The 10,749-nt window shown below is 50.4% G+C and overlaps 1 protein-coding gene across 2 annotated transcripts in view; it reads left to right on the forward strand.

Moving 5' to 3' along the window:
• The first annotated feature begins 1,108 nt into the window (after positions 1-1,108).
• ABCC1 (ATP-binding cassette, sub-family C (CFTR/MRP), member 1) overlaps positions 1,109-10,749 on the forward strand; it is a 131,144-nt gene continuing 121,503 nt past the window's right edge. For both annotated transcript variants that reach the window (XM_010839896.1, XM_010839897.1), the window contains exon 1: positions 1,109-1,622. In XM_010839896.1, the coding sequence (XP_010838198.1) occupies positions 1,587-1,622 (36 nt within the window). In that variant the 5' untranslated portion in view covers positions 1,109-1,586. The remainder of the gene's footprint in view (positions 1,623-10,749) is intronic.

Below are 10,749 nucleotides of genomic sequence, written 5' to 3' on the forward strand. Positions count from 1 at the left end.
AACCAGGAAGGGGCCACTTGAGATGGGTAGCCTCTCCTCCAGCATTGCTGGAAAGAGGAGGAGGAGCTGGCTAGGCCACAGGCATTCCAGGCTGGAACAGCGGGTGGGAGGCCCTAAGGTGGGGAAAAGCTGGGTGTGATTGAAGAGCAACGGGGAGGCCATTGAGGCTGGAGCGTCAGAGGTCAGGGGCCAAAGAGAGTATCATAGGCCAAAGTGGGGGTACAACTATGCCTTCCAGGATCCAGTGAAACTGATGATTGATACTCACAGTGCTCGTTAGTCCCCAGCTGTGTATGAAACAATTTCCATTTAATCCTCACAACAACCCTATGAGGTTAATAGACTGTTATCATCCCCGTTTTACAGACGGGAAAGTGAGGCCTGGGCCTGTTATGTAACTTTCGCGAGATCTTACGGCTCATATGTAGTAGAGCTGGGATGGGATTCCCAATGTTTGGCCCAGGGTCTAGGCTCTCGAGGGCGGCGCCATCTCCACTGTGGTGGGAGTGTCCCTGGTTGTTGCCATAGTGGCCTGTTTGACAGTGGCCATTGTAGGTGCCCCCTGATGGCTCAGATGGTATAGAATCTGCTTGCGATGCAGGAGACCTGGGTTTGATCCCTGGGTCTGGATCCCCTGGAGAAGGTTATGGCTACCCACTCCAGTACTCTTGCCTGGAGAACCCCATGGACAGGGGAGCCTGGTGGGCTACAGTCCATAGGGTTGCAACGAGTCAGGCACAGAGTGACTAACATGTTGTAGGTGCTTGCAGGTCAGTGGCTGTGGTAGGAGGACTCGGGTGGGACAGAGTGGAGTCTTTTCCGACAGACTATGTCAGATGACTAAGCCTGGAGCTGGAGAGATGAAAGAAAGTCTCCTGGGGGAGGCTTCAGCATTCTGGCATGTGGCTTTATGAGCAGCTGTCCTCACTGAAATGATGATGACGACATCAGTGATGATAACAGTGGCAGTAAAAATATGGAAAGAGCCAAATCATTGGAAAAGACCCTGATGGGAGAGATTGAAGGTGGGAGGAGAAGGAGACGACAGAGGATGAGATGGTTGGATGGCATCACTGACTTGATGGACAGGAGTTTGAGCAAGCTCAGGGAGATAGTGGAGGACAGGGAATCCTGGCATGCCGAGGCCATGGGGTCACAGAGTCGGACACGACTGACCGACTGAATAGCAACCACAGTAATGGGAGAAGGAGCAGCAGCACGCTTAACGCCCTGTGGCCACCCCTCCCCCAACACTGAGTGCTTTTGGTTTCTGTTGTTGTTTTGCCACGCTGCATGGCACGTGGGGTCTTAGTTCCTTGACCAGGGCTCAAACCTGTGTCCCCTGCAGTGGAAGCTTGGAGTCTTAGCCACCGGACTGTTGGGGAAGTCCCATGACATTGACTGCCCATAGTCCAATGAGAGATGAGTGGCTTAAAGTCAGAGAGGTGGATTGACTTCCCCAAGGCCATACAGCCAGGAAGCCGTAGGGATAGGATTCAAGGCCTTCCGCTCCAAAGCTTGTGCTTTTGGCCACTGAGTCGTGGTCCTCCCTTCAACAGGGCCTGCTCTGGGCTGTCTCCACTGTGATGGCTCCTGGCACGGGTGCGGAGTCCAGAATTCAGGTATCAGTTGGGTGTAGGGACCCCGGGATGGCGAGGTGAGTGAGCTGTAACTCCTTGGGTTGGAAGGCTCGGGGGCAGGGACTGCGATAGTGTCTCCAGGGGATTTTTTTTTTTTTACGGATGAGGTGGCTTTCCCAGTTTCCTGTTCTTGGCCCGATTCAAGAGAAGGGAATGAGAAGAGTAAGCCAGAAATTTTTCTCTCTGGGTTTCACAACTCCCTGGAGCTTTTGCAGCATGTCGGTGATGCAGCACTTGGCTGGTGGAATCCTCAGTGAGTCTCCGCTCTGCTTTGCTTAATTCGTTCAGGCCCTGGCCTGCCCTCCCAGCCCTGTTTGTCACCCAGTCCCCTCCTGGCACTTTGTTTCACTTCTTTGTTCCACTCACGCCCCAAGCTTGTCTAGCAGCTACCTTCCATCCTAAGAGGAGCCCAGGGCTCCTCTTAGAGTGCCGTTCCCTCCTGTCTGCATATGAGCAAACCTGGGGCCCCTCCCTTTAAAATTTTGCCTACAGGCAGTAGCCTGCTGAGTTCCCAAGTGGAAAGTACAGTGACAGTAACTTTCATTAAGGGAGTGGTGGCTGGGTCCCCATCTGTTGTCACGTGTGTATTTTTTCAGGGAGGTAGGACCTGCCATAGTGAGCCAGCCTGCCCGCTGGCTAAAGTCTGCTTTGGCCACAAGGCTGTGCCACCTGGGGCAAGTTCCTTTACCTGTCTGTGCCTTGGTCGCTTCTTCTGCAAAATGGGAACAATAGTACCCACTCCAGAGGGTTGGGGATGAAGATGGAATAACGTGCTATGTGGATTCAGTCTTCCTGATGACTCTGAGAAGTAGGTATTGTCCTTGCCATGTGGAGGAGGAAGCTGAGTTTTCTTCCTATTCGCTTTGGAATTAACCCTTCTCCCTTTTCTGAAAACATCTTGCCGTTTATGTGTATGTCTTCGATGGCACTTAGGGCTTTTAAAATTCTTTAGCCACTTATGTATCTACCCACCCTACCTGCTGCACAAAGTTCTAAACTTCTTGAGTGCAGGATACAAATGTGGATGTTTCTGGTTCACTCCTATTACAAAGTGGGGTTTAGTAAATGTGTTGCCTGGAGAATCCCATGGGCAGAGGAGCCTGGCGGGCGACCATCCATAGGGTCGTAAAGAATTGGATGTGACTGAAGGGACACACACGTGAATGAATGGGCAGGTGGGCAGGTCTTCAGAGTCATTAGGTATCGGTGGCAGGAGTGGGGCCAGATGGAAAAGCTGCTACGACAGTGGATCAAAACTGGGGCAGTTAAGCTTCTCGGGGACATTGATGAGCTCTATTGTTGTGACTGGGAGTGGGCAGAGGATGCTGCTGGCTTCAGCTGGGTAGAGGCCAGGGATGCTGCCAGACATCCCACAATGCACAGGGCAGCCCCACAATAGGGAATTAAAATGGTCCCAAATGTCACTAGGGTGAAGGTGAGGAACCTTGGAATTAACCCTTCTTGAGTGCAAGATACAAATGTGGATGTTTCTGGTTCACTCCTGTTACAAAGTGGGGTTTAGTAAATGTGTTGCCTGGGTGAAGGTGAGGAACCTTGGGTTAAGGGAGCAGATAATCTAGTTGTAAGCAAGACGGCAACAGGAAAAGACATTGCATTAATTTTTTTCTTTAACGAGAAAAAATGAAAACAAATGCAAACAAATTCCTTCTAGATGTGTCCTCTTAAGAGGTGATGAAATGAAGCGGGGAGGGTCTATGTATATTTATTAATTTGTTTTGAAGATTGTTAGGTTTAAGGACAGCATATGTCAGGAGAGAAGACGGCTGAGAGCCGAAGAATTGATGCTTTTGAGCTGTGGAGAAGACTCTTGAGAGCCCCTTGGACTGCAAGGAGATCAAACCAGTCAATCCTAAAGGGAATCAATCCTGAATATTCATCAGAAGGACTGATGCTGAAGCTCCGATACTCGGGCCACCTGATGCAAAGAGCTGACTCATTGGAAAAGAACTTGATGTTGGGAAAGGTTGAGGCGTGAGGAAAAGGGGACGACAGAGAATGAGATGGTTGGATGGCATCACCAACTCCATGTGCGTGAGTTTGAGTGAGCTCCGGGACATAGTGAAGGACAGGGGCACTTGGCATACTGCAGTCCATGCGGTCGCAAAGAGTCGGAGGTGACTCAGCAGCTGGACAATAACAATGGTGCAAGCTGAAAACCTAACAGTTAAAATGATCCTGGGTCTTAGTCATCCTTTTTAAAAAAAAAAAAAGCCAGCTTTACTGATATATATTAATAGTTCACATGTCATGTAATGTGCCCATTTAAAATGTATAATTTGGCAGCTTTTAGTATAGTCACGGAGCTGTAGGTCCATCACCACTATCGATTTGGAACATCCCATCACTCCATTTGCCTATCTTTGTGTCCTCAAGAGCCAGTGGAGCGTGTGCCCGGCGGGATCACACATGGTGGCTGCATCCAGTTGGCAGTTTGCTGAGACTCATTCTGGTGCCTGCTCATGGCTTCCACAGGTGCTTACGAGTACCTGCCACATGCCAGGACCTGCAGGGGAGAAACAGGGAGTGGTACATCCAGGAGCCAGACCTGGGACTGACAGTCTGGTGGGAGAGCAGGATGCAGAAAAAGTAACATATAAAATTAGTAGCATGAGGGACTTCCCTGGTGGTCCAGTGGTTAAGAATCCGTTTTCCATTGCAGGGGATGTGAGTTTGATCCCTGGTTGGGGAACTAAGATCCTACACGCCAAGGGGCAACTACACCTGTGCACTACAACAAAGATCCCTCATGTTGCAACCAAGACCTAATGCAGCAAAAAATAAGTCAAAAAAATAAATATTTAAAAAAATTAGTAGCATTCGATGGAGCCATGTGAAATGCATTCAGTGTTCTTGGCTTGTATCCAGGGTTTCACAGACTTTTTCCGTGGAGGGCCAGGTTGTAAATATTTTGGGCTTTGCAGGACAAGAGGCAACATCAAGCCACACCCTTGGCAAAAAGCAAATTGTCTTTTTTTTTAACAGTAAAAATTTTTAAATTGTGGCATCCATTCCTAGTTTGGGGACTGTACAGAAGCAGCAATCTAGGCGAATCTGGCACATGCACTGCAGTTTGCCACCCTGTGACCTACCTGGTAATTCATATGGTTTATCTCAGTCATAAATATGTATTATTGTTGTTTAGTCGCCAAGTCATGTCCGACTCTTTTGTGACCCCACTCATTGTAGCCGGCCAGGCTCCTCTGTCCGTGGGATTTCCCAGGCCAGAATAGTGGAGCAGGTTGCTATTTCCTTTTCCAGGGGATCTTCCCAACCCAGGGATCAAACCCATGTCTCCTACTTGGCAGGCAGATTATTTACCACTGAACGACGTGGCAAGCCCACACTATCCATAATATATACTATATTTTTGCATGTTCCATAACAAATATAAAGTGTTGAATAATAGATGATGTCAACAAATAAATCATATCTAAAAGAAATGTAAGGACAGAGTGTGGTGAGTGCCCAAGGGAAACAGAGTTCAGTGAGGGGTTTGTTTGAACAGGGCTTGGGGGCTGGGCAGGTCTCCCAAGGAAGGGATGTTTCCGCGCAGAATCAAAGGATGCCTCTGAGTGGAAGTCAGGGCAGAGGGAACTGGCCCTGCAGAGGCCCCGAGGCATCGGGTGGTCCAAGAACAGCAAGCAAGGGCGAGAGCCAGAGGCTGCCGTGAGGAGGCATAGGCAGGGTGGAGTGGGATGGGGCTGTCGTTGACGCTGTCCCCTTGGCTGTGGTGTGGAGGGTGGACTGGAGGCGGATCGGGCCGCCTGTTAGGAGGCTGGGGTGGCATAAACGTTTGTCAGGTTAGGTTTACATGGAAGCAATCGCATACCTTCTCATGGTGTGTCACTCTTTTCTTATTGTGTTATTTCAGGTTAGCTTTCAAAAGGATTTCGTATTTATCAAAAGGTCATGGGTAGGGAATTCCCTGGCAGTCCAGTGGTTAGGACTCCATGCTCTCACTGTTGGGGCCTGAGTTTGATCCTAGTTTGGGAACTATAGATCCCGAAAGCCATGTGGCACAGTGAGAGAAAAAAAAAAGTTTGTGGCTGTGTCTTATTCCAACAAATCCATATCCGATCATTTCACCTGCTTTTGTTTTTGTTTGTTTTTTAAATGTGACGTGTACACCCGTGGCGGATGCATGTTGATGTATGGCAAAACCAATACAATATTGTAAAGTAAAAAATAATAATAATTAAAAAAATGTGACTGAAAATTGAAATTCCTTATGTGGCCTGTGTTATATTTCTATTGGGCAGTGCTCCGTTAGCTTCACTGAGGTTTTAGTGACGTGTTGTCTGTGCTTAGTGACTCAGTCGTGTCTGACCCTGCAACCCCGTGTACTTCAGCCTGCCAGGCTCCTCTGTCCATGGGGATTCTCCAGGCAAGAATGCTGGGGTGGGTTGTCACGCCCCACTCCAGGGGATCTTCCCAACCCAGGAATTGAACCCAGGTCTCCCGCATTGCGGGCAGATTCTTTACTGACTGAGCCACCAGGGAAGCCCAAGAATACTGGAGTGGGTAGCCTATCCCTTCTCCAGGGGAACTTCCCAACCCAGGAATCGAACCGAGGTCTACTGCGTTGCAGGCAGATTCTTTACCAGCTGAGCTCCCTAGAAAGTCCTTTATTGAGTTATTGGTGACATACAGCATGCAATTTGAAGCTGCACAGCATGATGATTTGATACATGTATATATCGTGAAATGATTACTACAGTGAGGCTACTTACCACCTCTATCCCCTCACAGTAATTACCTTTTTTATCTTCATTTTGTGGTGATAATTGTTAAGACCTACTCTCTCAACCATTTTGAAGTATACAATACCGTATTACTAATTGTAGTCACTACCCTGGACATTAGATCCCCAGAACTTACTCATCTTACAACTGGAAGCATAACCTTTGACCAATATCTCCCCATTTCCCCCAGCTTCAGCCCCTGGCAACCATCGTCTTCCCTATTTGAGTTCCGTTTTTCTGGGTTCCACATATAAATGAACAGAGAGCACTCTCTTTGTCTGACATTTCACTCAGCATGATGCCTTCAGGGTTCACCTGTGTTGTCACAAATGGCAGGATTTCCTTTATTTATGGTTGAATAATATTTTACTGTGTGTGTGGATCACGTTGTCTTTACCCGTTCATCCATCGCTGGGCACTCGGCTCATGTCCACGTCTCGGCTGTTCTGAGTAATGCTGCGGTCGGTGAATGTGGGGCAGAGTGATTGCATTTTCTTCGAGTGTATTTCATCATGCTTTAAGGACTCTATCCCCGCAGGAGTCCCTGGGTCAGTGTTCATCTTTAGTGTCCTGATTCTCATTGTGTGTCTCTAGGTTATCACGGGTACCCTGGGCCACCTTGATTTCTGCCTGCAGAGCTTTCAAGCGACCAAGGGAAGCCGTGTTGGTCTTCGGGTCAGGCTATCCATGTTTTCTTTAGCTTAAGGAGTGATTTCTAAGGGAATTCATTGTGTCATTGTTTGGAATAGCAAAAGGTTGGCAGTCACCCAAGTGGAGGGCAGTTGGGACTGTGCAGAGCGGATGGACTTAGGGGAAGAGGAAGAGTAACTTTTTACTATTTGCCTTTATATATATATTTTGGGGCTTCCCTGGTGGCTTAGGCAGTGAAGAATCTGCCTGCAATACAAGAGACCTGTATTTGATCCCTGGGTCGGAAAGATCCCCTGGAGAAGGGAATGGCTACCCACTCCAGTATTCTTGCCTGGAGAATTCTATGGACAGAGGAGCCGAGTGAACTACAGTCCATGGTATGTGTGTGTGTATACACACACATATATATACACACATGTATGAATTTAATTTGAGTCATGCATGACCTTTTAAAGTGAACTTAAAAATGAGTCAATGTTTTCCATCATTCCCAGCTCCCCTTAGGGGGAGGCAAGGACAAGCCCATCCTTCAGGAAGGTGTCAGAAGTGCCCTGGGCTAGCAGAAGCCAGCGCCTCAGGGAGCAGGTAACATGAGGCTGACCTTGATTCAGAGCAGGGCATGGGCAGGGGCCAGGGCCTGCAGGAAGGTGTGGAGGCGGGCAGGTGTGTCTCTTGCTGGGGGCACCCCTGTCCAGCCCTTGTCCCCTGCTGGCTCTGCTGTATGAGTGTCCTGTGGCTGCTGTAACAAATCACTGCAAACTTTTGGCTTAAAGCAGCACAGATTTATTCTCTTAGAGTTTGGAGTTCAGAGGCCAGAATGTGGTGCTGTGTTCCTTCAGTTGGCTCTTGGAAAGAGCCCCTTTCCTTGTGTTTTCTAGTGTCTTGAGGCCACTCACCTGCGTTCATTGACTCCTGGTCCTGCATCACTTTGACCTTGGCTTTGGTCAACACATCTCCCTCTCAGACTCCAGCCCCCCTGCCTCTCTCTATACCCTTGTGATTCCCTTGTGAGTCCATGGGGCCCACCTGGATCATCTTGCATCTCAAGATCTTCCAACTTAATCACATATGCAAGGTCCCATTTGTCAAGTATGGTAATACCCTCACTCATTCTGGGACTGGGAGGTGGGCATTTTGGCGGACTCTGGCCACAACAGTTCCTAGCACATTGTGGGGGCACAGAACATCTTTGTTGGCTGAGAGAATCATTTGGTGAGGCTGAAAGGGTGGAAGGGACAGAGTAAGAGGTGGACCCCTGGCAATCAGACAGGGATAGCAGGGACATTTGTTGCCCACCTGCCGTATGCTCTGGTTCGTGCTCAACTGAGTGTGTGTTTGCATCATCTGATTTGTGTTCCCAGTTTACAGATGTGGAAACTGAGGCTTAGTTGCTTGCCCAGTGATGCATGGTGGGGAGCTGAAACTCTGTCTGCCTGATAAAGGGGTTGGGGAATATGGCCTCTAACCTTGGTTAAGGGGCCAGGATTCTATTAAAATGGGATTTCTCAGCCTCAGCTCTACTGACATTTGAGGCCGAGTGATCCTCTGCTGGGAGCCTGTCCTGGGATTGTGGACTTTAGCAGTAGCCTTGACGTCCACCTGCGAAATGCCCAGCCCCATTTCAGGAATGACACTGAAAAGGCCTCCACACATTGTCAGATGTCTCCTGGGGGATGACTTGCGTCTGGTTCAGAACCACTATCTGAAAACATAAAGCGGCTGGTGACACATCAGATCCACAGTATCCATGTCACTCAGTGAAAGTCAGAATCCCTCCGATGGCCTGTGAGTCCTGCACGGTGCCCTTCCCCGTCCCCCACCTTCCTCCTTGACCGCATCTGTCATTACTCTTGGATCATATTGGCCTCTGTCTTACTGCTCCCGAATGCCGGATGTGTTCCTACCTCCGGGCCTTTGCACTTATTGTTTTTTCTACTTGGAGTGCTGTTCTCTCAGATTCTTTCTCCAAACAGCTTACTTTCTTGTTTCCTTCAAGTCCTTACTCACCTGTACCTTGTCTGAGTCCTTTTGATCATCATCATCACACATACACATTATATATGTATTTTATATGATGTGTAGTGTGTGTGTATATGTATTCCCTCTAGTTGATGCTCTGTCTCCTGGCATCAGTCTAGACTGTCAGTCCCAGGAGGGTGGGCCCTTTGTCCCTGCCGTTCACTGCAGGGCCCTCAGCGCCTGGAGTGGTGCTTGGTGGATGGAGTGACGTTGTCTGTCCTGTTCGTCCCCAGACATGTTCCTGTGCCTGGCACATGCGTGACCCCTTACCGGTTCCTGGAACCTGACCAGATGGAGGCCTCGGTGAAGCCCCGGCGTCTGATCCGAGGAGTCTCAGCAGAGGGGTCGGGGTGGATGGAGAGCACGGGGACAAGTGTGTGCTTTGCGGGGAAGGGCCCTGGAGAGGCCCCGAGGTGCTTGCTGGGTGGGTTGGGGTCAAGGCAGGTCGGAGCAGGCCGCCCGAGGCTGACACTCAGATACCCGTGATGGGCAGGCATGGCTGTTTTCTTCTTGGCTCTGGAAGTGCTGTTTAGGCCGAAGTCTTAGTTTGGCACATCTTTCCTCTCCCTTTCTCAGCAAAGTGTCCAAATCTGCAGCCTGGGTGTGAGGATTCAGCAAGGATTTGGGGGCTCTCCCCTGGGCAGGGCCAGGGCCTTCCCAGGCGCTGGGGGTGAGGGCTGGCTGGCGCCCCGCCCCTCCCCCCAGGTCCCTGGGCTTTATTCTTAGCTCTGGTGAGTCAGAGCCGAGGGAGTGCTTCGGCTCTGCCCACAGCGTGATGCTGGCACAGCCGCCTTCTCCACCGCTGTGTCGGGCGGCGGCCTCAGACCTTACCCGGCTCTCTTCCAGGACCGAGTGGGGCGCTGCAGGCCCCCTGCTGTCCCTGTAAACAGGATTAATGTCCTGAAGCCCAGCAGGGCCCCTGACCTAACTTGGACCTCCCAGCTTTCTTCCTCTCAAGCTTCCCTTTTGCTCCAGAGCTGCTCCTTTGCCGGGGATCTCGCACCCAGGACAGTTCTGCACATGGGCTTTATCCACGGCCTGTCGCCTCTCTCTCCACCCCCGTCCGTCCATGGTGGGCCCCGGTCCTTGGCTCGGTCCTCCTGATCTCGTTCCTCCCTTTGCTGGGCAGCTGGCCCAGTCTCTGGGTTTGAATCCCGGCTCCGCCAGGTGCTGCCCAGGTCCCTTACAGCAACTCTTCTCACCTCCGTTTGCCTCTGTGTCCCTTCCTGTAAAATGGGAATAATCAGAGCCTCCCTCACAGGGCGGTGATGGTGATGGTGAAATGGACTGATGCACATTAAACCCAGAGCATGGTACTTGGCGTCACAGTCAGGCTGCCGTTTTATTACTGCTGTTACTGCTATTGCTGGGCTGTCAGCCCCCTGCGTTTGCACCCTGTATCATGGCTGGTGGCACTGAGCCTCGAGCCTGTTCTGTAATCTCTCCATCCCAGCATCCCAGCCGCTGCTGCTGACGGGGCCCCTCCAGCAAGCCAAGTTCTCCCCGTCCTACCCCCTGCCCACAGAGGATCCGAGTATTGATGCCATTATTAGTTCTGTTGTGCAGATGAGGGGCCAGGGTGGGAGAGATGAGCTAATTTCTAAAGGTCGAGAGCCAAGTGGCAACTGGATTTAAACCCAGGCTCACCGGCTCCAGGGTTCCCACGCTTTGTAGCT

The sequence above is a fragment of the Bison bison genome, unplaced genomic scaffold, assembly GCF_000754665.1.
Source record: "Bison bison bison isolate TAMUID 2011002044 unplaced genomic scaffold, Bison_UMD1.0 scf7180017864135, whole genome shotgun sequence".
Taxonomy (NCBI): Eukaryota; Metazoa; Chordata; class Mammalia; order Artiodactyla; family Bovidae; genus Bison; species Bison bison.